This window comes from Dermochelys coriacea, chromosome 27 (assembly GCF_009764565.3).
Source record: "Dermochelys coriacea isolate rDerCor1 chromosome 27, rDerCor1.pri.v4, whole genome shotgun sequence".
In the NCBI taxonomy this organism is placed as follows: domain Eukaryota; kingdom Metazoa; phylum Chordata; order Testudines; family Dermochelyidae; genus Dermochelys; species Dermochelys coriacea.
This window is the reverse complement of record NC_050094.1, coordinates 1300188-1327252: the sequence shown is the minus strand read 5'-3', so window position 1 is coordinate 1327252 and position 27065 is coordinate 1300188. Positions and strand designations below refer to the sequence as shown.

The window sequence follows — 27065 nt, the reverse complement described above, 5'->3', positions numbered from 1 at the left end:
GGGGCCCACACTTTCCTTGGCTTTCTTCTTGTTGCCAACATACCTGAAGAAACCCTTCTTGTTACTCTTGACATCTCTTGCTAGCTGCAGCTCCAGGTGCGATTTGGCCCTCCTGATATCTTTCCTACATGCCCGAGCAATATTTTTATACTCTTCCCTGGTCATATGTCCAAGCTTCCACTTCTTGTAAGCTTCTTTTTTATGTTTAAGATCCGCTAGGATTTCACCATTAATCTAACGCATTTCTAGCTAGATTACTTACTAACAGGAGTTGGAAGGCTGCATTCCTGATCCTTTCCCGGCAAAAGCATCACACAGACAGACCAACCCTTTGTTCCTCCCCCACCTCCAGATTTGAAAGTATCTTGTCCCCTCATTGGTCATTTTGGGTCAGGTGCCAGCGAGGTTATCCTATCTTCTTAACCCTTTACAGGTGAAAGGGTTTTGCATCTGGCCAGGAGGGATTTTATAGCCCTCTGTGCAGACAGGTGGTCACCCTTCTCTTTAGATTTATGACCACGTCCCCTTGAACTTGTGTTACAGGATACGTAGAGCGGAAGCTCCAAGCTACCTTTTCTAGACCATTCAGAGTCGTATAATCCTTTTTATTCTGTGCCCTTTTATTCATCCCCTTTCTGAAGAAAATAATCCCAATTTTTAAAATCTTTTCATGTCAGAGTTTTTCCAAACCTAGTAATTTTTTATCTTCTCTGAATATTCTGCAACATCCTTTTTTGAGATGGAATGACCAGTACTGCACATAGGAACCAGATGAGGCCGCACCCGTGATTTATATGGCATGTTTTTCAGGTTGTCTTCCACCTCATTCCAAATATATTCAAACACCTTGTTTGCTTTAAAATGCAGCTGTGCATTGAGCCAAAATCTTCTATGAGTGTCTGAAATTGAGCTCAGATCAATTTTTTCTGAGTAGATAGTTAATTTAGAACCCTGTACACTGTATAAGTATTCTCATTTTTTCCGTCCAGTATGCATTACTTTGCATTTACCAACATTTAACTTTGTTTGCCATTGTGCTTCCCATTCATCTAGCTTGGTTATGTCCCTCTGAAGTTCATCGGTCTTCTCAGGACTTCATTAACCTAAGTAGCTTTGTCATCTAGAAATCCCACTGCCCATGCCCTTTTCCAGATTCTTGTTAAATGTGTTAAACACCAAACCTAATACACGATCTTGAGGCATCCATCCTGCTGTTTATCTTTTGCCATGATGGCATTCATGATCAGGATGGTGATAGTGACTGTGAAATGCTCAGGGAGATTAGAGTAGTTATTAAATTAAAAACTCAATAATAATGGGAGATTTCAACTATCTTCATATTGACTGGGTACATGTCCCCTCAGGATAGGATGCAGAGACAAAGTTTCTTAACACCTTAAATGACTGCTTCTTGGAGCAGCTAGTCCTGAAACCCACAAGGGGAGAAGCATTCTTGATTTAGGCCTAAGTGGAGCACAGAATTTGGTCCAACAGGTGAATATACCTGAACCGCTTGGTAATAGTGACCATTATATAGTTAGATTTAACATCCCTGTGGCAGGGAAAACACCACAGCAGCCCAAACATGGTAGCATTTAATTTCAGAAAGGGGAAACTACCCAAAATGAGGAAGTTAGTTAAACAGAAATTAAAGGTACAGTGCCAAAAGTGAAATCCCTGCAAGTTGCATGGAAGCTTTTTAAAGACACCATAATAGAGGATCAACTTAAATGTATACCCCAAATTAAAAAACATAGGGAACCCCAACCAGGGATCTGTTCATATCTCAAGCAAACAGGAAATGCACCACATATTGCTCCAGAGGAGCCTTCAGTTGCCCCTTCCAGGTTGACGCTCTGCTTCTTCCTTGATCAGATCAGTTCAACTCTGCCTTTCCTCCGTTATCACTCCTACCATGAGTTCAACGCTAAATCCGGCAGGACAGAGCACAGGTCATTCTGATCTCCCACTTCTGGTCTAGACAGTTTTGGTTCCCAGCCGCCTATGCACATCATCCCAACCACCAATCATACTTCCAATGTGGTACTTAACCTTATTGTACCTGCAAAGAACAAAACCAATCAGGAAATCACCAAGACAATCCATCTCTGTAGCAGAAAGAATCAGGAGGCACATGAACTGTACCCAGAGAATCTCCAAATGGATCTCTGGCTTCATTCTACTCTATCAGCTATTGAACCTTACCTTCCCTCCCCATGGAGTAAGAGCTGCTCATTCCACCACAGCACAAGCAACAGCAATCACATCACTTCAGGAGGTATCCCTTGACATCTGTAAAGCAGCCACATGGAGGTCCATTCATGTGAGACATTATGCCCTGCTGCAGGATTCCTCTGCTAATGCCTCCTTTGGGATGGTGGTCCTCTGCTCATCTCTACCCTGTACATCCTCACACCTTCCTCCTACTTAGGTACTGCTTGTCCATCACTCACAGTGAAGTACAGAAGGGACTATCACTCAAAGAAGGAGAGGTTACTGACCTGAAACTGGAGGCTCTTTGAGATGTTTGGTCCCTATCTGTATTCCACTACTGTATTTCCATACCCACTATCCACCCTCTTTCCCCTCTGCTTCCACTCTTATCTGATTCGTGGCAGAGAAGGAACTGAAAAGGCAGACGATCTACCCAACCCTTATCCCCTTTTACACAGACACGAAGTGAACCAGGATGCATGCGCAGACCAACAAATACTACTTTCATATTCTTGGCTCTGGGTGCATGGTGCACATGCATACCCCACAGTTCACATATCTCCAAGAACCTTCAGTTATAGGTCAGTAACCTCCCTGTGTTGGGTTGCCACCGTCCTGGATGCCACCTGATATACTGGGGTCCACTGAGCCTGCCTGTTCCACCAGCTTGGGGTTTCTCACCCTACTCTTGCTGTGTCAGGGCCTCAAGCCATCTCTAGCACACACGCAGGTAAGGCCACACCCAGCTGCAGATACAGACTGAAATCAGCTCTGTGTGGGAAGATTCTGCTAAGGGATTTACCCAGCACTCACATGCACACCTCCTTGGGGGTAAACCCAAAATTATATTGTATAATATAATATACATGTATAGAGAGATCTGTACAGTGCAAGCTCATAAAAATTGCCCCCTCCCTCAATGTGGAGGGAGATGTACACAGCTTTTTGCTTCTTCCCCCACGCAATATGAATTGCACAAACTGGTTTATAGAAAACAAGACAAATTTATTAACTACAAGGACAGATTTTAGGTGATTATAAGGGATAGCAAACAGATCAAAGCAGATTACTAAGCAAATAAACAAAACACGTAAATAGGCTTAATACGTAAAAGAAATTGGCTACAAATAGTAATTTCTCACTCTAAATGTTGTTTATGCAGGTTACAGAGTTTCTTGAAGGTAAACTGCACTGCTTGCAACTTAAATCTCCAGGTATTCCCTTCACAGGCTGACCTTTTTCAGCCTGGTTCCAGTCCTTCTCCCCAGATCAGTCTTAAGAGTTACAGCAGTCATCCTGGGCAGGGATCCAGTGAAGAACCGGCGACCATGATTAAATCACTCTCCAGCCTTAACAGAATTTTACATATGGCGTGAATTTTTGTTTTCCAGTCTGACTCCCAACCCCCTCTTAATGGAAAAACACTGAACGCCAAGATAGGGGTCTAGTACCAGGTGACATGATCTTATGACCCTTGCAGTGTCAAAGCAACCATGAGACAAGGTTTATTTGTAATGTCCACAGGAAGGAGTTCCAGGAAGATGGGAGATCAAAGACCCATTCCATTGTCTTTCCTAATGGCCCATTCAGGCTGATTGCCTGCTGTCTGGTGGCATTCCGAGGTTGTAAACACTTTTGAAATTGATAGAGTTTATATTCCTAACTTCAGGTACAGCAATGATACATGCATACAAATGAGATAATCACATTCAGTAAATCCTAACCTTTCCAATGATATTTCACAAGACCCATCTTGCATCAAATACAACTTAGTTATGCCATATCACACCATAATCATATTTCTATGAAGAATATGGGTGTACTGTGATACTCCCTGTATGTCAACCCTTTCTCTGTTAGTCACTATTTACTGACGCATTCAAAGAATTTTAACGATGAGATGCTGTTTTCTGTTTGCAGAAACCGTGCTTGTTAGACCCTATCATATCATGATTTTCTAAGTGTTTTTATTCTTTTTTAATTATTGTTTTAGCCTAATATCTATAACTGGTTAATTGGCTTACTGGTCTTCACTTTCCTAGATCACCCCAGAACATTTTTATATATAGCCACACTTGCTATCCTCCAGCCCTCCAGTACAGTAGAGATTTTTAATGGATAGCAAAAATATGTGAGCACCTCACTAGAGATGATTTGTATGGCAATAGCAAGCCCTCTAGCTGACTGAGGTGTTGTACTGGGATCATTTGGTACTTTGCTGGTGATTAAAAGTGAATGCAGAAAAGAGAATCTTGAGAACTAGGAGAAAACATTTTATGGTAGTTTTAAATAGCAACTTTACTTTTAGTATATTAGATGAGTTGGCCCTTTTATTATGTCTATTTTCCGGCTGCTGTGATGGTATAGAAACAGTAAATTCCCCCTGATTATAATAACATGCATGAATTAAGACAAAATACTAACTGACTTAAACTGCTGTTCTGTACTGGACAATAATCCAAGGGGCATACACTACTAGATTGGGAAGACTGTTTCAGTCAGAGGATTGGTGCCCTCTTAATTCCATCAGATTTGATGTAGTGAGAAATTCAGTATAGTAACTGAGGTGAAGTAAGGTTCAGCAATGATCAGCACAAGGGAAACTTAATGTAGCCACTTCAGAAAAATGCTTTTGATCATTGTTCTCAAGCCATCCTTCAATATACCATGCATTAAGATCAGCTTCCAGTGGGATCCCCTCATTCTGAGTATTCAGTCATACAGACAATATCCTCCTAGGATAGAATTGTGATGAGTTTAGCTTAAAATGAATGAACCACCTGTGTATTTCTAAGGATTGTCCCTCTAGTGCCTTGACATGTATCCAGTTAGTTTCAGGTCCTGTTGGACTCTTGTTGGCAGACAGTGGGGGTTGAAAAGTGATATGATAGTGATGAGTGTCAGCAGGAGAATTAATGGTTCTTTACTGAATTCCAAGAATCTCTATAATTGGCTTTACATTTACTGAGTACAAGTACTACATTAAACATGACTTTTTCACTGAATTATATTTAAATTACTTTGTAAATTATCACAATAGAGTATGAAATGCATTTCACATTGTCCCCAGATACTACCCAGCTTTATGGTTCATAAGAAACCTGAGGCTATGGAGCTACCTGATACCCTTGGAGACTAAAACACCATTAGCAAGAGAAAGGAGTACTTGTGGCACCTAGAGACTAACAAATTTATTTGAGCATAAGCTTTCGTGAGCTCCAGCTCACTTCATCGGATGCATGAAAGCTCATGAAAGCTTATGCTCAACTAAATTTGTAGTCTCTAAGGTGCCACAAGTACTCCTTTTCTTTTTGCGAATACAGACTAACACGGCTGCTACTCTGAAACCTAAAACACCATTGTTGCTTAAAGTTGATGAAGATATTTACATGTTCTAGCTCCAAATCCCAGGTTTGGCATAGAAATTTTGAAGCAAATGTTAAACCTCTTCAGATCACACAGTAATGTTCCCTTTTGTTTCTGTTAGGTGCACTTACATATGTAGGAACTTGATACCATGAATTTTGATCCTTTCAAGCAACTTGAAGTAATTTGTGTGACTTAACATCTATGGGGATTTGCCTTTTTTCCAGGTAAATCGCTTTAATAAAGTGGAGGACCGAGCAATTTTTATCACTGATCGACACCTTTATAAAATGGACCCTATGAAGCAGTATAAGGTGATGAATACCATCCCACTTTACAATGTAAGTATGAGGACTGGAATCCAATGGCTTCAGAGTTCTAATCTTAGGCTCTGACACACACACTTCCTCTGGTCTTGAACAAGGCACTTAATTGACTCAGTTTCCCTCCTGTAAAATTGAGATAATACCTACATTTGCATCACTTATATGTTTAATGTTTGTAAAGCGCTTTGAAGATGTAAAGCACTATTTAATTGCTGCTAAATAATGTTCCTTTTAATTCCAATATGTAATATGAAGGCCAGAAACAAAACTAATCATTATGTTTTCCTCTTCAAATTGTTTTATTGTTTGTGTACAATACATTGCAGGATTGGGGTCCATAAAATGAGGTTAGAACAGCACAGCAGTTGTAATTCAGAATTTCCATGCCTCTTATGGGTTCTCAACCCTTATATTGAACGCTGTTGATTAAATGTATATTAAATAGTAAACAGCGCCAACTATTGAATTGGATGGAGTATCTGATCTCATGCTAGCAGAGACTAGTAATTGCACAAAGCAGGAGATTATCCTGGTGGAGAAGGGGTGGAAAGAGCTGCCTTTTAGCTCTTCAGTTCCCTTTTAGCTGATTTGCTACTACTTAATTTTCGCAGCCTGAGTTACACCTGCTTCAGAATGGAGAGGGGTAAATAGTGGTGTTCCCAAGGGTCAGTCCTAGGACCCAATCCTATTCAACCTATTCATAATGATCTGGAGAAAGGGGTAAACAGCGAGGGGTGGCAGAGTTTGCAGATGATACTAAACTGCTCAAGATAGTTAAGACCAAGCAGACTGTGAAGAACTTCAAAAAAGATCTCTCAAAACTAAGTGATTGGGCAACTGTATGGCAAATGAAATTTAATGTGGATAAATGTAAGTAATGCACTTGGGAAAAATAACCCCAATTATGCGTACAATATGATGGGGGCTAATTCAGCTACACATAATAAGGAGAAAGATCTTGGAGTCATCGTGGATAGTTCTCTGAAGATGTCCACGCAGTGTGCAGCGGCAGTCAAAAAGCAACGCGATGTTAGGAATCATTAAAAACGGATAGAGAATAAACGGAGAATATTTATTGCCCTTCTATAAATCCATGGTATGCCCACATCTGAATATTGTGTACAGATGTGGTCCCCTCATCTCAAAAGAGATATACTGGCATTAGAAAAGGTTCAGAAAAGGGCAAATAAAATGATTAGAGGTTTGGAATGGGTCCCATATGAGGCGAGATTAAAGAGGCTAGGACTTTTCAGCTGGAAAAGAGGAGACTAAGGGGGGTATGATAGAGGCCTATAAACTCATGAGTGGCGTGGAGCAAGTGAATAAGGAAAGTTATTTACTTGTTCCCATAATATAAGAACAAGGGGCCACCAAATGAAATTAATGGGCAGCAGGTTTAAACAAACAAAGGAAGTTCTTCTTCACTCAGTGCACAGTCAACCTGAGGAACTCCTGCCTGAGGAAGTTGTGCAAGCTAGGACTATAACAGGGTTCAAAGAGAACTGGATAAATTCATGGAGGTAAGTCCATTAATGGCTATTAGCCAGGATGGGTAAGGAATGGTGTCCCTTGGCTCTGTTTGTCAGAGGGTGGAGATGGATGGCAGGAGAGAGATCACTTGATCATTACCTGTTAGGTTTACTCCCTCGGGACACCTGGCTGGATGGACCTTTGGTCTGACCCAGTATGGTCATTCTTATGTTCTTATGCTGTAGTTACTACAAAACTACACGGGCTGGTTGGGCTACTTTGGCAATGTCACAGCTATACAGAGTCCCACTGAATGTAAGGCTAGGATTCATCAATCAATCTGGGTATTCCTATGTAAATGACAGTGAAAATGGGGAGTGGGGAATGAATAATATTTGCTGCATATGTAGCATAGTTACTAGCTCCCTCCCGCATTGTTAGCATTGGTCCTTACTCCTCATCCAGCCCCTGCTGCATGCTTTGCTCTTCAACCAGCCAAGAAGTGCACCAGTGGCTCATGAACACACACCGTAGCTCACTGCCTAATGGGTTAACATCTGCCTGTGTTAGCCACTTGTTCTAATAAGAATAGCTAATGCAATAGAGCATGTCATGGCATCGGTGCCTCCTCCTTTGTAAAACAGGCCTGCCTCTAAGTTTATGTAGCAGCTGTGGGGCGTTTTCCTGGGCTGATGATCTGTTCCATTCACATTATTTCCTAATTGTACAAACTTAAATGTCAGCAGGTTGACTGCTGGATGGCTGACTCCAGACAACCCAAACCAACTACGAAAATATACAGGGAATCTAAAAAGCAAACTCTACTTTCGAAGCAAGATGCTGGCTTTTATTTTTGTTTAAGGAATCAAAATTCATTTGATCCCTGAATTAATGAAAATCTGGTTTCTGATTTATGTTCTAGTGAGCAACTGTGAGCTTGCTATCCCATTGTCTCAAACCAAATGGTTAGATCAATACAAGTAACTTGCTACATTGGTAATTGAAATAAGTCACATTTATCAGATGACACTGTCATCTTGCTTTGAAGGAAGTGTTTCAATTAAACCTATATGAAAGATAAATATTAAAGGCTGAGCTTTGTCTCTGCGTTCATCTAGCAGAGGGAAACTATATTATTCTGTAACAACGTTCTATGCCATGATGCGGACAGCTATCAGCCTGAGCACAGCATGGCTGCTTGGAAAACTTCTTAATGTTTTAAAAATTGAAGGTCACAAAGAAGTCAGATGTACAGTCTTGTGCAAGTTGCCTGGAAAACACATTTTGGGTGCAAATAGCTTGTTGTTGCATCCTTCACATAGAACATCCATTCACATGAATGGAGTGAGGACTTCCCAGAAGTGCTAGCTAAGGGCACTCGCTACATTGGACTCAATCTGGACCCAATCTGGACTCCTGTATTGAACAATCTTAATCTAAATAATTGTGAAGAGACCTTGGGGTATTTTGTAAGAGGGGTAATGGGGCAGAATGAAAATATTCTGTGAACTATAGAGACCTCAGAATGTTACTGTTCTGAATTGGAAATGCTTTATATGAGCATGTCTTCTTCAAACACTGTAATAGTAAATCACTACTTTGCAATCCTGGGCCCCTCTTCATATATGTTTTAATTACAGGGAACAACCCTTGAGAATATTAGAAAAGGACCAAAGAAATTGCATCATAGTGCTGAGGCATGCTGCCTGAATCCTTGTCGTACTGATTTACTGTTGAGCTAGTGGCATCCTGCAGGAATGGGCAGTGAGAGGAGAATGCAGTTGAGATGATTTAGACACAATATATGAAATGTTTTATTTTTCTGGTTTATAGGGCCCCTAAATTAAACCCATGCCTATGATTTTTGCTCAAGCTCATCCATCATTTCTTTGCATTTGTAGATTTGTTTCGTACCTTATCTAGTGATTTGAATGTTTGCGGTTTGTCCCTTACCATTTGAGCTGCCTAGTGTAGTTCTCATTTTTCAGCACATATGGTCTCTTCAATAATAGCACTGTTTTTATATTGGTGTTATTTTGATGAGGGAGGTGGCATAAGTAGCCAATTAATGATACAGGTGTTTTTCTTTGTTGAAAAAACACAGTTCTTTGGATTGATGTGGATGTTTTAAAGAAGTAAAAGGATGATAATTACCACTAGCCTCTGTGCTTGCTCTATTAGATGTTCCTTGCTAGAAAGATATATGTTCATCTGAAAGATGGATTGCCCTTCTAATGTGTACAAGGGTGAACCCAGCTGAAATTCATCTGCCTGCCAGCAATATTCACTATCAACATTTCTAAAGCACCCTATCAACAAGGCAACATCCTTAGGGATCGTGTTTCCATGGCGATCTCGTTAGAGACAGTCATCTGATGTCTGGTGCTACCCGTGAACTTGTTTTGAGCTTAAGAAGCCATCCTGTACTTTGCCATTACATATGAGCAATAAGCAGTTAAAGAAAATGGTAAAGACTTTCCCTTAATGAATGACTAATTAATGCAATTCAGATCCTGGATTTTGTATGGTCTCCTTGTCTCTTTACAAAGGAGTCTTTGATTTTGTGTATGGAATTACAAACTATATTTGTTTGAATAAACTAGACATTGAGGAATCTGGCATTAATTACTCTGGAAACGTACTTAGATATTATTACAAACACACGTCTTGACGTTTTTAATAAAATCTAGGCAGAAAAAAACCCTTAAAGCTCTCTGGAAAAGGGGAAAATTCAAAGGATTTTGGTATTTTTGTTTCAGAGATGTCTTCCTTACTCCCAGTTTATTACAGCCTTGTCTGGATTAAAGTGTTTCTATTTTGAGATTCTGCTATAAAGTGAGTGTGCTGGTAATAGTTTTAATGCGGCATTCATTTTAGTCTTCCCTACAAAGGGGTGAAACTGATTTTTCAAGATGGCAGAGGGCAGTTTAAAGGTGATTGACAAAGCAGTGGAAGGAATCTCTTCTTTGGCTTCTTTTCACAATATATACATATATTTCTGATTTTTAAAAAGGATAGACGTTCAAAGTTTTGAGTTTTTTCTGAACTTCACAACTAACATCCCGGAAACCGAATGATTACCATTCTTTGTACTTAGTGAGACAATTTTCTTTCCTTTTTATGTGCTATGTTCAAGATTTGGTGTTAATTTTTTAAGCCTGAAATAGAAAAGCAAGATAATTCTTTGCTGAAGGGCTATTGGCCTCCTAAAGCAGCTCAGTTAATTATTAATTTTTAAACAGGCTTTTAAAATTCATTGATTTCAATTCGTTCTTTTTTCCTTCCATTAGATGTACATTTAAAGCCCAGATAGCACTAACCCATGGGGCTCTATTGTGATCAATGGCATGATATTTAAACATGCAAATTTTAATTTTAATTTTAAAGGACACTGTAAACTCAGGCAGCTGACAATTTCCATGCATGAAGTGTAACTTGTTTAAAAATTGTTTTATAATCTTTTTAAGTATTGTGGCTAGTGGAGAGTAAAATCCTATTGTGTGCAGGAGATTACTGCTGGGTATTGGACATATTAAAATTAGTCTGTATAGTTTGTCTGAAAACTTAGTCCAGAAGCAGTGAGCTGCTCTCAGATCAGTACAGCATGAGCACCTCTGAAGAGGGTAAATAGTCCAGGGCTCTTTTGTGCCAGAGATCTGTCCAAAATTTGGTGGTGGCTACTGTGGTGTTCATTACATATACTTTTGGGGGATGCCACAGTCATGTTAAGCCTTTGACTGGCCTTGTGGGAGGATTCTTAGAAATACCATTTTTTGAAAAAGTACTGGGATTGTTAAACTTAAAGCATGATGCATCCTGACCAGTTCTGAAAATCAGGCAGGCTTCTCAGGGTACAGAGTAGTCTCTGACTGGATTAGCATGAATATTTGATCACAGGATATGGGAGTTTATAGAAGGAAATTCTTTTAGAAAAGAAGGCCTGAGGACTTTCAGGTTCCATCAGTATTATGCTTATCAGGCTCTTCCACCTCATTTTAGAGGATGAGCATGTTTCTGGTGTCTCCAGACATTTCTGGAGAGGAGTCCTGCATCCCTGATGAGGCTTGCAGAAGCTAAATTTCCAGAGAAGAATGTCTGCTGTATCTGATCTTTGTGGAGTTTACTGTTGTTGTTTTTTTCCTGGGGGTCTCTTGATTTTCCTATTTCCTTATACCTTGTATATTATCTGCATGTTGTTAAATACAAAGGGATACATTAGATTGTTAGCTTGAGAGAGAAGTGCCTCAGCCATGCTACCATTCTGCTACTGGCTTCCTTTGGGAAGGAAAAGCAGGGTTGTGGGCCTACTGCCATCTGGCATAATAATATCCCTCCAAAGATACTTGGTGGTAGGCACTCCAAACAATTGGAAACAGGTTCCTCCATTTTCAGAGGAGGGCACAGCACCGAGAAGAATGGGGTCCTGGTCAATGATCTGGGCTCCTCGGTGCTATGATAATACAAATAATAAATACTACTAGTAATCCCACAGAGAGTTGGGCCAGACTGAGTAAGGTCTCGGGAGTCTATTCTTGTCCTTTGTTTTGACTGCTGGCTTCCAGGATAATGTGTAGTTTCAATCTTCCCTTCTTTCCCTTGAGTTTTTCTGGGCTTTCAGGGGGAGCATTGAAAAAGCCATGCATGCTAAACTCTCTCATGGAAATATTTAGTTCTGTGATCCTTTCAGAGCTAAAAACTGAAAAGATGGGATACGTACTGAAGTAGATGATTAAAATTAAAGATGGAAAAGATATATTAGATTTAGTCCTTTCCTCTGGTAGTGGAGGATTGTTACCAAGGTATATGTCATAAGACTATTCTGTGCTTTCTCTCTGTAGTTGACTGGATTGAGTGTCTCCAATGGAAAGGACCAACTTGTGGTCTTCCACACAAAGGATAACAAAGACCTCATTGTCTGCCTCTTCAACAGACAGCCAACTAATGAAAGCAGAATTGGAGAGCTGGTTGGAGTCCTGGCAAACCATTTCAAGAGGTCAGTTGTTCTGTGAAAATTCAGAATCCAGCTCATCAGGTCTGTGACGACCCTTAAAGTTGTTTGATGAATTTGCTTTATATCAGTACTGACTCATTATACTGTATTCTTTCAAATATCATGTTGCCTCTATATAAATCCATGGTACACCCACATCTTGAATATTGCAGGCAGATGTGGTCACCCCATCTCAAAAAAGATATATTGGAATTGGAAAAGGTTCAGAAAAGGGCAACAGAAATGATTAGAGGTATGGAACGGCTTCCATATGAGGAGACATTAATAAGACTGGGACTTTTCAGCTTGGAAAAGAGACGACTGAGGGGGGAGATGATGGAGGTCGAAAAAATCATGACTGGCGTAGAAAAAGAAAATAAGGAAGTGTTATTACTCCTTCTCATAACACAAGAACTAGGGATCACCAAATGAAAGTAATAGGCCACAGGTTTTAAATAAACAAAAGGAAGTATTTCTTCACACAACGTACAGTTGTGGAACTCTTTGCCAGAGATTGTTATGAAGGCCAAGGTTGAACATATAACAGGGCTCAAAAAAGAATTAGATAAATTCATGGAGGACAGGTCCATCAATGGCTATTAGCCAGGATGGGCAGGAATGGTGTCCCTAGCTTCCGTTTGCCAGAAGCTAAGAATGAGTGACGGGATGGAACACTTGATCACCTGTTCTGCTCATTCCCTCTGAGGCACCTGGCATTGTCCACTGTCGGAAGACCGGATACTGAGCTACATGAACTTTGGTCTGACCCATTATGGCTGTTCTTATGTTCCAATGTTATAGATGAAGTAGATGAAGATGTGTATTCCACTTAGGTGTGTGCATGCCCAGTGTGCCAGAGCCAGAGATATTGCCTAGCAGTACCCATAGAGGGGTGGCTCACGTGGCTGTGGCCCCTCCTCTAGCTATATGAGGCGGTGCCGCCCCGGCCCCCCTCAATTCCTCCTTACAGCCTGTGGTTGTAGCCTTACCACCTCGCAGATAGTCTTAGTCTAGTTTCTTATTATATATAGTTAGTAATAAGTGTTAGCTAGTAGTCTCTCTTCCCCAGTGATGCTCTCACCAGGGTTTAAACATTGTCCTTCGTGTGGAGGAGAAATCCCCAATAGAGAGCAACACCACATGTGGGGATCAGTCTCGGCGAGGCCCACCTCAAGGAGCATTGCGCTAGTGGTGTGCATCCCGTGCAGGTGCATCCAGCACCTGTCTAACAGGAAACGGCACCGTCGACTTCAGGCCTGCAGAGGAATCCATTGAGTCTGGCACCATTGGACTCTCCTGCTAGAGAGTGCCAGGTGGAGGAGTTGAAGCTACCTTCCACCTCAGACACATTTGAAGTGGCCAGGAACCTGATTGCCATACCAGAACCACAGTCCCCTGTCAGACGAGATATGCCTCCGGCACTGCAAGGCATGAGGCAAGCCCGCAATAATGCGGCACCGCTCACCATTTCTGCAGCACCGCTCACCATCTCTGTGGCACCGTACCGCTCAGCACCACTGTGGTCTCCGTCTTTGGAGTCCCAGTCATCAGACTCAGAGGCAGAGTCCTACTGCTCCAAGCGCACCCTGCACCCATTGGAGTGGCGCCGCTATAGACAGGAGGCAGGTCAAGGCCCCTCGATCATGCATTGATAAGGGCCCGCGCAATGGCCATTCTGGACCCCATGAGCATACAATCAGGCCCAGGACACTTATTCCAGAAGCTCCCAGTCAGTAATTTCGGAAAGGCATGCCCCTCCATCACCCCGGGACCATTTTGCACCATGGCCCAGAGTCCTGTCTGGGTCCCGGCACCATGGCTGACATTGAGGCCACTACCAGCACCGAGCAGCAAGGCACTGGACAGGACGATCCCAGGGAGCCGGAGGGACAGGAGGGCCTGGTAACGCCTCAGGCATCTTCATCATCTTCGCCTGATGGGGCGGTGGTGAGGTCTTCTTCCTCTGGGCCTCCCCCATTGATGATAAAGCACACCAGGAACTGTTGCGCAGGTTGGCTCATAATATGGGGCTACAGGCCGAGAAGGTGGTCAAATCAGTGGACCCCATGATGGACATCTTAGCTCTTGAGGAGCCCTCAAGGGTAGCATTACCCCTCATAAAGACATTCACAAAGACCTTATGGCAAACTCCCGCTTCTACTCCTCCCTTTCCCCTCCCCCCCCCACAGCTAAGGGGGTAGAAAGAAAGTATTTTGTACCCTCTAAAGGGTACAAATATCTATTCTCTCATCCACAGTTGGGGTTGTTGGTGGCAGCGAAAGAGAGAAAAGACAGGCAGCAGGGCTGTCTGAAATCTAAGGACTCAAAGAAGCTAGATCTCTTTGGCAGGACTCCAGCTTCGGATTGCTAACCCGCAAGCAATCCTGAGCATATATAACTTTAATTCATGGAATACCATCATTGAAATTTAAGGAGTTAATCCTGGAAGACTCTAGAACGGAGTTTGCAGCACTGGTGGAAGCACGGCAAGGCGGTGGCACGGACCTCTTTACAGTGCCTCACTTGGACATGGCAGGACTCAGCCCACACAAACCATGTCCTCTGCAATAGCCATGAGGAGGAGTTCATGGCTTCCAAATGTCGGGCCTCCACCCTAAGGTCCAGCAAACAATACAGGACCTGGGCTTTGACGGCCATTGGGTTGTTTTTGGAGCAGGCGGACTCCAAGCTGCGCCTAGCCTAAAGGACACACAGGCGACATTGATATCCCTGGGCCTGCATCACCCCTGCTACCCAAGGAAGCATTTTAAGCCCCTACCCCCTCCGCTGCTTCTGCTCTCCCCAGTCTCAACAGGACTTCTCAGGAAGCAGGGCAGGAATGGCAGGCGCAAGCCTCCCCATCCACCGCCTGACCAAGGCCAAGGCTTGGTGAGGCAGTCCTTCGGCTCTAAGCATGCCTTTTGAGGGTGCGCCGGGGTCCACACACCAGTCCAGTCACAGGATCCTTCACCTTGTTTTCTAAACCGTCTGTCCCACTTCTATCGTGCATGGGCCCAGATAACCTCAGACCACTGGATTCTCCGCGCGATAGAAGTGGGATATTCTCTCCAGTTCTGCTCCTCCTCTCCCTCCCACCCTCTTTTCTTGTCCCTTTTCTGGGAGCCTTCTCACGAGCAACTCCTCCTCAGGAGGTTCAAAGGCTCTTGGTAGTGGGAGCTTGTGGAGGAGGTTCCACAGGAGCTATGGGGCAAGGGTTTTTACTCCCGATATTTCCTAATCCCCAAAGGCAAAGGGGATTCTCAACCTGCGAGGCCTCAAAAGATTTATGAAAAAGCTGAAGTTCTGCATGGTCTCGTTGGCCACCATCATTCCTCTCTGGATCTGGGGCACTGGTGCGCCACTTTGGATCCGAAGGATACGTACTTCCACATCGATGGTCCTGTCCCACACATGTTTTCTCAGATTCGTAGTGAACCACAACCATTACCAGTTTACGGTCCACCCCTTCGGCCTGTCAGCAGCCCCTTGAATTTTCACCAGTGCATCGTAGTCGTAGCCACCTTCTTGAGAAAAAGGTGCATGGGTATTTCCGTACCTCGACGACTAGATGCTCAAAGGGCCACTCCAAGGCGCAAGTGGAACAGCATGTCAGCATGATAGGGTCTACCTTTGACAGGCTGGATCTCCTGCTGAATGTACAAAAGTCAACTCTATCCCCTACCTAGAGAATAGAGTTTATAGGGGCAGTGTTCGATTTGGGTCAAGTCAGAACTTTCCTGCCAGAGTCTTGTTTTCAGACAATTCACGACATCATAGGAGGCTTCAGGCAATAACCCATCACTAGAGCAAGAAATTGTTTGAAGCTCCTTGGACATCGGGTAGCTTGTACGTATATAGCTATAACAAGACAAGTCTGAGGCTCACACCGTTGCCAGGGCCTCGGGCTGCATCGACATATTGCACAAGGCCTGCCGACAGTCTTGGCCAGGTAGTGACCACTCCCATGCAAGTTCTTGAATCTCTCCATGGTGGCTCGGTCTGCAGCGGTTGTGCCGGAGGTCCTTTTGCCAAGGCCTCTGGTATCAGATGGAATTCTCATTCACATCAAATGTCAGAGAGCTGAGGGTAGTTCATCTGGCATGCCAGACCTTCCAAGCCCAGTTGGAAGGGAGATGTGTCTCAGGTGGGTACTGACAATAACGACTGCAACTGTTTTTATATAAAGGCTAGAGCTCGCCCTCTCCCCTGTGTCAGGAAACCTTCAAGCTCTGGGAATTTTGCATAGCCCCCACAATACACCTAGAGGCATCCTACCTTCTGGGTTCTCAAAAACGAGTTGGCGGACCATCTCAGCAGGTCCTTCCACAATCACGTGTGGGTCCATTCACCTGGACGTGGTGAACACAACTTTTCCAACTCTGGGAAGTTCCCAGATCAACTTTTTTGCCACAAAAAGCAACAGGAAGTGCCCACAGTTCTGTTCCTTCCTGAATCACAATCTGGGCTCGCTTGTGGACATGTTTCCTCCTCCTCTGAAGGACCACCTGTTTTACGGCATTCCCAGCTATCCTCCTCGTCCACAAGGTTCTTGCTCAAGAGCCGTAGGAGGGGGGCTGATAGTGCCAGCCTAGCCTTGCCAGCACTGGTATCTATGCTCCTGTGGCTATTGGTGGAGAACCCAGTCTCATTGCCTTTGCTTCTGGACCTATCACTCAAGATCCGGCCGACTCCAGCCTCCAACCTTGAGTCTCTCCACCTCACAGCTGGAAGAACTTCATGGTTAAACCTGGTAATGCAATGTGTTTTGAACCCATTAGGGAGGTTCTCCTGACTGTAGGAAACCTTCCACCAGGGCTCCTTCCTGGCCAAGTGGAAGAGATCCGATCTGGTGTTCGCAGAGCTGTACCTCTCCGATGCAGTCATCAATACCACTCATCTTTGGACTATCTACTACACTTAAAGCAGCAGAGCCTGTTGGTCTCACGATAAGGGTTCACCTGGCCGCCATTTCAGTCACCCAGGAATGGCTGGCTGATAGGCCTTGCTAACCTGATGGTTGGTCGGTTTCTTAAAGGATTTGACAAATTATACCCATAAGTTAGGCAGCCGATCCCAGCTTGTGACCGTAATTTGGTCCTTTCAAAACTAATGATGCCCCCTTCAAACCCCTGGTGACTTGCTCATTATTCTATCTGTCATGGAATGTGGCATTCTTGGTCTCAATAACATCAGCTAGGAGGGTGTCCAATCTTAAGGCTCTAACTTCTGACCCTCCTTACACTGTGTTTTTTATAAGGGACAGGCTGGGTGGGGGCTTAAACTGCCACCCTTTCTCCCAAAGGTTGTCTCAGTTCATGACAATCAGGGCATTTTCTTCCCGGCCTTTACCCTAAGTCTCATACCAACAGCTGGGAACAAAGACTCCATTCTGTAGATGTTCGGTGAGGCTCAGCTTTTTATATTGAATGCACAAAGCTGTTGCATATATCGAACCAGCTATTGATCGCGGTAGCAGACAGGCTGAAGAGCCTCCCGGTGTCTTCTCAAAGAATTTCATCATGGATCACGTCTTGTATCTGGGCTTGTTATGATTTGGCAAAGATACCTGCCCCTGCATTGACAGCACATTTTACAAGAGTGCAGGCCTCCTCGACGGCACTGTTGGCCCCGGTCCCGACCCAGGAGATCTGCAGAGTGGGGACATGGTTGTTGGTCCACACTTTCACTTCTCACTATGCCATTACCCAGCATGCCAGGGATGATGCAGCATTTGGCAGCATAGTGCTAAAGTCAGCGATTCCATGAACTCTAGCCCCACCTACTTGGAATGGACATGAGCAACACATCTTGAAGAACAACAGTTATGAGAGGTAGGTAACCATTTTTTCTGAATGATCCCTCTATTCTCCCTGCATTGTCTCAGAACAACTAGTTTGCTGCTCTGGACATTCAGGGTGCCTACTTTCATATGGTGATTTACCAAGCCATAGAAAATTCCTTCTCTTAGTCATGGTGGATTGCCACTTTCAATACATGGACCTCCCATTTGGCCTCTCTTCTACCCACTGAGTTTTCACCAATGTATTGTGGTGGTTATGGCATACCTCAGAAAAAGGGAATCCACATCTTCCCGTACCTTGATGACTGGTTACTGTGGGGCAGATCCAGAGATGAAGTTCTCACTCACATTAGCACCACATTGCCCTTGCTTGTGCTTCTGGGTCTCATTCTAAACACTAGAAAGTCAACCTTGAATCCCACTCAAAAAATCGAGTTCATTGAGGCCCCATTAGATTCCACAACGTCAAGAATATTCCTTCTGACTGACCGTTTTCAGACAATTCAACGTCTTTTCCTCAGTCTGCAATCTCAGCCTTCCATAACAGTTCAAATGTGTCGAGACTGTTAGGCCACATGTCCACTTGCAAGCAGGTGACAGGTTTGCAAGGCTGCCCTTTGCCCCCTTCAGATGTGGCTCAGGACAATCTCCTGTCCTAACCTTCTCTGGACAGACTGGTTTGTCTCCCTCCACTGTTCCTAGACTCCTTGCAGTGGTGGAATTTGTGTCCACAGAATGTTCGGCAGGGCATTCCTTTCGCCTGGCCCTCACCAGCCAAGTCATTTGTTACTGATGCCTTCCTGCTGGGTTGGGAGGCACCACCTCAGGTTGCTGAAGGTACTCATTCCATAAATGTGCTGAAGCTTCGGGCCATCCACAATGCATGTTGCGCCTCTGGGAACCATATCAGACACTCGGTGGTTCACATACGTACCAAAATATGACTGTGAGGTACTATGTGATCAAATAAGGGAGAGCACACTCCAGGGTGCTCTGCCTAAAAGTGATCAATGTGTGGCAGTTTTGCATCAAGGAGAGCATTGCTATAATATCTGTCCACTTGTCCAGGGTATAGAATCATCTCATGGACCAATCTCATCAGGTATTTTCCCCTGAGTCATGAGTAGTCCCTGAAGACGAGTGTTCTCATGGTAGTTGTCATAGTGTGGAGTGTTCCCGTCTGCTACAGGGAAAACAGGAGATGTCACTTGTTCTGTTCTCAGGGGGCAGGGCGGGCCTTTGGTCCAGGCTTGCTCTCCAAAGGGTGTCTCAGTTTCATTTGAACCAGGTTGGTATATTTACCTGGTGTTTTTTCCTAAGCCACATTCATCTCCGGAGGAGCCCTGTCTACAAACCTTGGATGTCTGGAGATGTATAGTTTCTGTCTGGATAAAACTGAACAATTTGTGCTTACCTTATCTGTTCCTGTCATGCAGACTGCATGAAGGGTCAAGTAGTCTTTTCACAGACCATCACTAGATGGATAACATCCTGTATCAAGTTTCAGAGTGGTAGCTGTGTAGTCTGTATCAGCAAAACAATGAGGAGTCCTTGTGGCACCTTAAGAGACTAACAAATTTATTTGGGCATAAGCTTTCATGCATGCATCTGATGAGTGGGTTCTAGCCCATGAAAACTTATACCCAAATAAATTTTAGTCTCTAAGGGTGCCACAAGGATTCCTTGTTGTTTTATCCTGTATCAAGACTGCATATGAAATAGCTTCAGTTATGTTGCCTCAGGGATACGAGCTCATTCGACGAGGATGCAAGCAACGTCAAGAGTGTTCCTCAGTGACATTTCCATATTGGATATTTGCAAGGCTGCCACGGGGTCATTCATACTTGCGTTTGCAGACCATTATGCCATTACCACATCTTCCAGAGCCAATACAAATTTTGGAAGGGTGGTCCTGCAATCCTAATTTAGGTAGTACTTCAAGCCCTGCCTCCTTAGAGGGGTACTGCTTGTGAGTCACCTAAGGGGAATACACATCTGTATCTACACAAAGAAGAAACGGTTACTTACTGCAACTGTGGTTCTTTAAGATGTGATTCAGATGTATATTCCATGACCTGCCCTTCGTCCCCTCTGCATCGGAGTCATCTCTCATGGCTGTTTGGAGCAATGAGGGGGGTTGGGGTGTCCTTATATAGCTATGGGAGGGGCAACAGACGTGAATGCTTCTCCCTAAGGGTACTGCTAGGCAAAAATCTCCAGCTCTGACACGTTGGTACACACTCACCTAAGTGGAATACACATCTGCACCACATCTTGAAGAACCAGAGTTCAGTATGTAACCAGTTTTTTTTCTTGTATAATAAGTATCTAAAAGAGTGGAATAGCATCCAAGATACTTCATTAGCCAGCTCTAAGGTCCCTGGACTTCTGCTTGCCAAAAGGATGTATATTCAGGGCCGGAACATGAATTGAGCAGAGTTGGAGTTTGCAAATAGTCTGCAGTTCTCAGGACTAGGCCTTTAATTTGTATTTCAGTATTATTTCTCCTCAGTTTTTCAGCTTTCTCTTTCATCATATGTATAGATCACTTTGTGCTTGATATGTAAAGTGTTATCTTGCTGCTTCCTTGGAAAGTGTTTTCTCTTTCACAGAAGAATCTAGTCAGGTGAACTGATTGGGTTAACCACATCCAAACAGCTATGGTTAGTCCATCAGTCAGTCTCCAGATTAGAGGATTTCTTTGTTAGGTAAAGATACATCTGCAGTAAATTCATATGTCTGTTTTATAATGTTAGTAAATTTCATTGGGTTGGTCTAGTCCTCTGTGTGGTAATGACTTAGTACATGTGCAGCTTCATAGAATCATAGAAGATTAAGGTTGGAAGAGGCCAGGAGGTCATCTAGTCCAACCCCCTGCTCAAAGCAGGACCAATCGCCAACTAAATCATCCCAGCCAAGGCTTTGTCAAGCCTGACCTTAAAAACCTCAAAGGAAAGAGGTTCCACCATCTCCCTAGGTAACGCATTCCAGTGCTTCCCACCCTCCTATTTGTGATGCATTTTATAAAAATGCTAGATAATATAACAGATAATATACGATATGAAAACTAAAATATGGGCAATGTTTTGACTGCCTTTCCCCTCCTGAGCCAGTCAGTTCTTGTTCTAATAAATGCCTGATTGTTTGGCACTGACTTAGTATTACAAAGGCCCTTTAGAAAGGTCTCTCTTTCCCTGGCAGGAAGTAGTGTACAAGGAAAGGGACAGACCTTCTGTCTAATCCACAATGTCCCCTTCCCTTCATAATTTTCAGGGAAGGAATAAGAGTGCAAAATGTCCTTTCTCTTCATCATGCCCCCTTAGTGCATTCTGCTCACTAACCCCTATCTCCCTAACTCCCCATGCCATGAATATCCATGAGGAGGCAAGGATGGAATTCAAGCAAGCTGCTGAGTCTTGCGCCTCAGCTGCTCTATTTCTTCAGGTACAAGGGTGTTGAAGGATTTGGAGGCCACAAAGCAAGAAGTGTCGTCTTGGCTGGCACTGGCACAGTCTTCTCTTGTCCAGACTAAACACAACCCCAGTTTTTTTCCATCTTCCCTTATAGGTCATGTTTTCTAGACCCTTACTCATTTTTGTTGCTTTTCTCTGGACTTCCCTTCAGTTTGTCACATCTTTTCCTGAAATGTGGCGCCCAGAATTGGGCTACACACTACTCCAGTTGAGGCTAATCAGAATGGAGTAGAGTAGAGGAATTACTTCCCGTGTCTACAACACTCCTGCAATACATCCCCGAATGATGTTCACTTTTTTTGCAACAGCATACACTGTTGACTCATATCTAACTTGTGATCCCTATAACCCCAGAATCTCTTTCCTCAGTACTCCTTCCTAGGCGGTCATTTCCCATTTTGTATGTGTACAACTGGTTGTTCCTTCTGAAGGGGTAGTACTTCATATTGTCTGTATTGAATTTCATCCTGTTGACTTCAGATCATTTCTCCTCCTTTTGTCCAGATCATTTTGAATTTTAATCCCTATCCTCCAAAGCACTTGCACACCCCTCCTAGAGTGGTATCAACCACAAAACTTATAAGTGTACTCTCTATGCGTTATCTAAATCATTGATGAGATATTGAACAGAACCAGACTCAGAACTGATCCCTGTGGGATCCCACTTGTTATGCCCTTCCAGCTTGACTGTGAACAGCTGATAATTACTCTCTGGGAACGAGTTTTCCAGCCAGTTATTTACACACCTTAGTAGCGTCATCTAGGTTGTATTTCCCTAGTTTGTTTATAAGAAGGTCATGTGAGACCGTATCAAAAATCTTACTAAAGTCAAGATATACCCCCCCTTTCCCAGCTCCCCCCTCAATCCAGAAGGCTTGTTATAGATCTGTCCCCAACTAAGCCTAACCCTGTTTAATGTGTTAAACATCCACATTATTTAAAATTCCCTAATCTTGGGAACAGCTGAGAAGTTGGTGAATTTTCGATCTATTGACTACATTCCAGATCCTGTGACCTTATGGACTAAAGCATTCAAATAATCCTCTTTGGTGTTCTCTTTGTGCTAGATATGCCATATGACAGATGCTCAGGTGCCCCAATTTGTGGTTGTTGCCATATATCCAGCATAGTTATATGTGGTAGAGATGTTTCCTCGTAGCAATGAGAATACTACTATACATACGATGACAATATAAAATATTATGTACCTCAGATAATCGATATAGCTTTTTTCGCTTGTTCACCATTTTTTCATTGATGTAATAGTGGAAAAGCTTCTAAATCTAAAATAACCCCAGTCTGGCTTGCTGTTACCTCAGATATTCTCCAAATGTTTCAGCATGGTAGGCAAATACTTGCCTTTTGGTCTTCCCTTGGATACAACACGTATCCATCTCCTTGATATTTCAAAAGGCATCTGTCGGTATTGCCAGTTAAATAGGAAAGCTGGGTCCACCAGCCCATCCCTTTTTTGACATGCCAGTAAAATAACTAGTTGATAGTGATCAACGTCTCATAGGGGAACAGTGTGAGTTTTCTGTCCCTAAATATTTATCACAGAGCCAGGACTCTGAGGGGCAGCGGACAGCTCAGTGGTCTGAGCATTGGCCTGCTAAACCCAGGTTTGTGAGCTCAATCCTTGAGGGGACCATTAGGCATCTGGGGCAAAAATTGGGGATTGGTCCTGCTTTGAGCAGGGGGTTGGACTAGAGACCTCCCTGAGGTCCCTTCCAACCCTGATATTCTATTATTCTTAGGATTCTATGACTTCCCCTATCAAAACAAAGCCTACAACTCAAAATAAATAAAAGGCAATATCTTCTTTCTCAGCTGGCTTCAGTTTTCTGGAAGTAAAATCCTCTCCGTGGAAGGGCCATTAGCTGACCCATTGCTTCAGAGAGACTTTGAGAGTTCCTTGTTAAACTATTATTAGCTGAAAATCACTGCATGCAGATGGCAAGTGTTAGGTTTCTCTGTGGTGCCCTGTTCAAGAGGTGGCCATGAAAAGAAAGTAGATCCAGCAGTAAATCTTCCAGTTTGATAGCTGACCCTGTAATGTGACTTCAGAGCAGTGCTTCACACTTGATACACTCCACACCTGTGACAGCTGAAGATATGTTTTCACTGGTTGTAAAAGGAAGTTGTGGAAGGGGTCTTTGTTTTAAGTCACCCTGTTATGGGGCACACAGAGGTATTTCATGGCCACGTGTTATGAACACTGGAGTCCTTTTTTTTTTTTTTTAATCAGGGAGGTTTTTTTTATGTTTAAGGATCAGTGTACACAGTGATTCCAGATTAAATACTCATTTTTTGGGAATAGAAGCAAGTCTAATTTAATGATAGTTTCTTTGAACTAGGTTTCTAACACTTATATTTATATGTTGGAGTTCTTAATTACTGTGTTCATTCTTCTGCTTGCTCAAGTCTGTGGACATAAATGAACAATGGATATTACCTTGCAGGGTGTGTTCATGTGTCAGTATACTATATTATATTAATATGGTAGATGTATTCATATATGTATTATAGGTATAGCAGGCAGCAATCCCTATAGTTAAGTTGCCTGATGCTTTCATGGTACAGATTTTTTTTCATTTTCTCTACACCTTTTCGCCAACCTCTTAACTATTTGGGCTGAAATTTTACATGCTGGTGTTTCTCGGGCTGAATTTTTTGGAAAATGTCTGCGAAAACAGTTCAGCTGTTTCAGAGAGTGAGGTTTGGGGAAAATGTTTTGCAGTGTTAAATTCTTGCAGCTGTTCTGTTGAGAAGTTCTAATTCCTCAATGATTTAAAGGCACAGAGACTTGAAATTGGCAGGGGGAGGCGGCCTCTGTCAGGGAGTGTGCCTTTTGCTTTCCCTGTAAAAAAAATCCACATACATTTGGCTGAATTACAGAAAATTATGCTGCACCTGTTCAGTGGAAATTTGTTAAAGGCTGCCAGAAAAATTCAAGGTGGGCTGGGCACCATAACTCAGAGCAGGGAGCCTGTGGCACCCAGGCATTGTGGAAGAGGAAGCAGCATCTGATTCTTTTCTCCTATTGCAGAGGAGACTAGAACCTGATGAGGGGGCAGGGAATGAAGTAGTCTGGGACAAGCAGCCTGGTGAGAAGGGAACTTCGAGAAATGGAGGCTGAGCCTAACTGGACACAAAAGTCTCCTTGTCTCCTGGCAGCTGAGAGGGGTGGTGGTGGTAAAGAGCAGGCTGGGACTTAGGAGCCTGAGAAAGAGAGGTTATGACTAGCTGGGCAAAGAGATTGTGACAGAGTTGGTGAAACGGGAGGAGGGAAGGAGTTTGAGGCAGAAGGGATCACTGTAATCATCTAGCTGACCTCCTGCACTTTGCAGGTCACAGAACCTCACCCACCCATTCCTGCATTAGACCCCTAACCTCTGGCTGAGTTACTGAAGTCCTCAAATCATGACTTAGACTTCAAGTTACAGAGAATCCACCATATACTCTAGTTTAAACCCCATGCTGCAGAGGAAGGCGAAAACTCCGCATAGTCTCTGCAAATCTGGCCCGGGGGAAATTCCTTCATGACTCCATGGTGATCAGTTCAACCCAGAGCATGTGGGCAAGACCCACCAGCTAGACACCTGGGAAAGAATCCACTAGTAACTCAGAGCGCTCCCCATCTAGTGTCCTATATCCGGCCCTTGGGGATATTTGCTGCTAGCAGTCGCAGGTGGGCCTCATGCCATTGTAGGCAGAGCTAGTTGGGGAATGTGAGAACACTGAGATTGAACAAGGAGCTGGGAGGAAAGATGGGGATTTGCTTGACAAGGAGACAGACTGGGATCCAGAGAGAGTAAGGGAAGACATACCTGCTGAGACGGTTGGGGGGTGGGGAGACTGTGACTGTCTGGATAAAGAAACTAGGACAAACAACCCAGGATGGGAGATATTGGGAAGTGATCTGGGAGGAGGTGGAGACTGAGTTTGAATGAGGAACTCAGTGGGGAAGACTGGGAGCCAGAGGTAAGGACTGAGGACAGGCTGGGCAAGGAGACTGAGATTGTTTGTAAGGGGAAGAGACTGGGATGGGGAACCCAGAGTGGGAGACTAGGACTGCCTGAGCAGTGATTTTGGGATTAGGATGAGACACATGAGAATGGAGACTGGACCCTAGGTAGCCAGGAGAATGGGACTGAGATGAGGCACCAGGGACAGGACTGGGATGGGACAGAAGGCATCAAGCTTAGAGGAAACAGGCAGAAGAGTCTGTGACAGCTAGACTCCAGAGTCCCAAAGTAACTCAGGATTCCTGAGTCTCACCATTCCTTTGCTATCAGCAAATGTCTCTGAAATCCACAGGCAAAGCATGTTCCATCCCCCTCTAGCGCTGGTGCCCCCAGAGGATGACAACCTACTACTTCTATCAGTTGTTTCCTTACCTCCAATGGCAGAAATGTGCAATGGATCTAAAGGTTTGAGCCCTGCTGATGACCCTATGTAGGTGCTTATATGGTGCCACATGATGGAATTTGTTTTTTCAGTTTGCTTTTTCGTTTCTGTTTTAATGTCTGATTTCTTCTGTGCATATGACATTATCTAGCAGAGAAACTTAGCTTTCATAAAGTTTTTTTCAAATCTTCAGGTTTCTTGTTTGAAGTTCACGCTCAGCAAATTGTTTGACGTGAATGTAGCATAAAACTAGCATGGTGCGTATCTGGGTCAAATAATAATTAAGTTTTGAAATGGAAACCTTGTTAGTCAGTTGTTTACTCTAAATAAGGAGCCTGAATTGTTAATGGTTGGTTTTACCCTCGAGAGGTTTTCCTTTCTTAAATAATACAGCCATTAAGTGAACTTACTCAGTTTCTCAGTAGAAGCGAGGCGGAGCCAGCTGAGGTTCTTAACTCTTTGTTTCTACCCACAACTCATCAAATGGCTGAAAAATCCTCAAGCATCCCACCATATTTGCAGCTGCAAAGGAATGTGAGGTTGAGTCACAGAACAATGTTTCTGCTGTTGATTGTGGATCCAGAAAGGTACTGTGGAGACCATCTGGGGCAGAGGTTGTGGGGGGCGGTGATTCTCTCTCCTCTCCTTATCCTGTGCCTGTGCAATGCTCTGCTCCAGGGCAGGAGACGTGCTGCTCTGAGAGGCTGCGAAGTTGGCTGTTCTGCCCCTTCAGGCACTGTATCTGAGCCCTTTGTGTGCTGGGGAGGAGGGACTAAGGAGCTGCTATGGGAGTGAGTGATGCGCATGAAGGATGGGAGATCAAAACAGGGGGAAGGAGTAATTCCTTCCTTCCACTGCAGACTGCTGCTGAATCCTACTGATTTTTCAGCTTATGGGTGCAACCCACTGAGGAACCCCTCATGACCCCATCCTGAATCACACCTCACCAGGGAAGAACTGCTATTCTAGGGCCAGCTTCCAGTGATTCCAGCCAATCTCCAAGAATAATTCCTCCC

At 43.7% G+C, this 27065-nt stretch overlaps 1 protein-coding gene and 1 long non-coding RNA gene across 4 annotated transcripts in view; one reads left to right on the top strand and one right to left on the bottom strand.

The window, feature by feature from the left end:
• MYO1D (myosin ID) overlaps positions 1–27065 on the top strand; it is a 397979-nt gene that overhangs the window by 242010 nt on the left and 128904 nt on the right. For 2 of the 3 annotated variants that reach the window (XM_043503347.1, XM_038385271.2), the window contains exons 20-21: positions 5808–5921; positions 12215–12369. In XM_043503347.1, the coding sequence (XP_043359282.1) occupies positions 5808–5921; positions 12215–12369 (269 nt within the window). Of the gene's footprint in view, positions 1–5807; positions 5922–12214; positions 12370–26938 lie in introns of all 3 variants that reach the window. The other variant, XM_043503348.1, reaches the window with a different exon arrangement.
• LOC122457610 lies at positions 1654–26987 on the bottom strand. The gene is made up of 3 exons (XR_006277246.1): positions 26460–26987; positions 3357–3563; positions 1654–2062 (listed from the first exon to the last, which is right to left on the bottom strand). It is a non-coding gene; the product is annotated as an uncharacterized LOC122457610 (long non-coding RNA).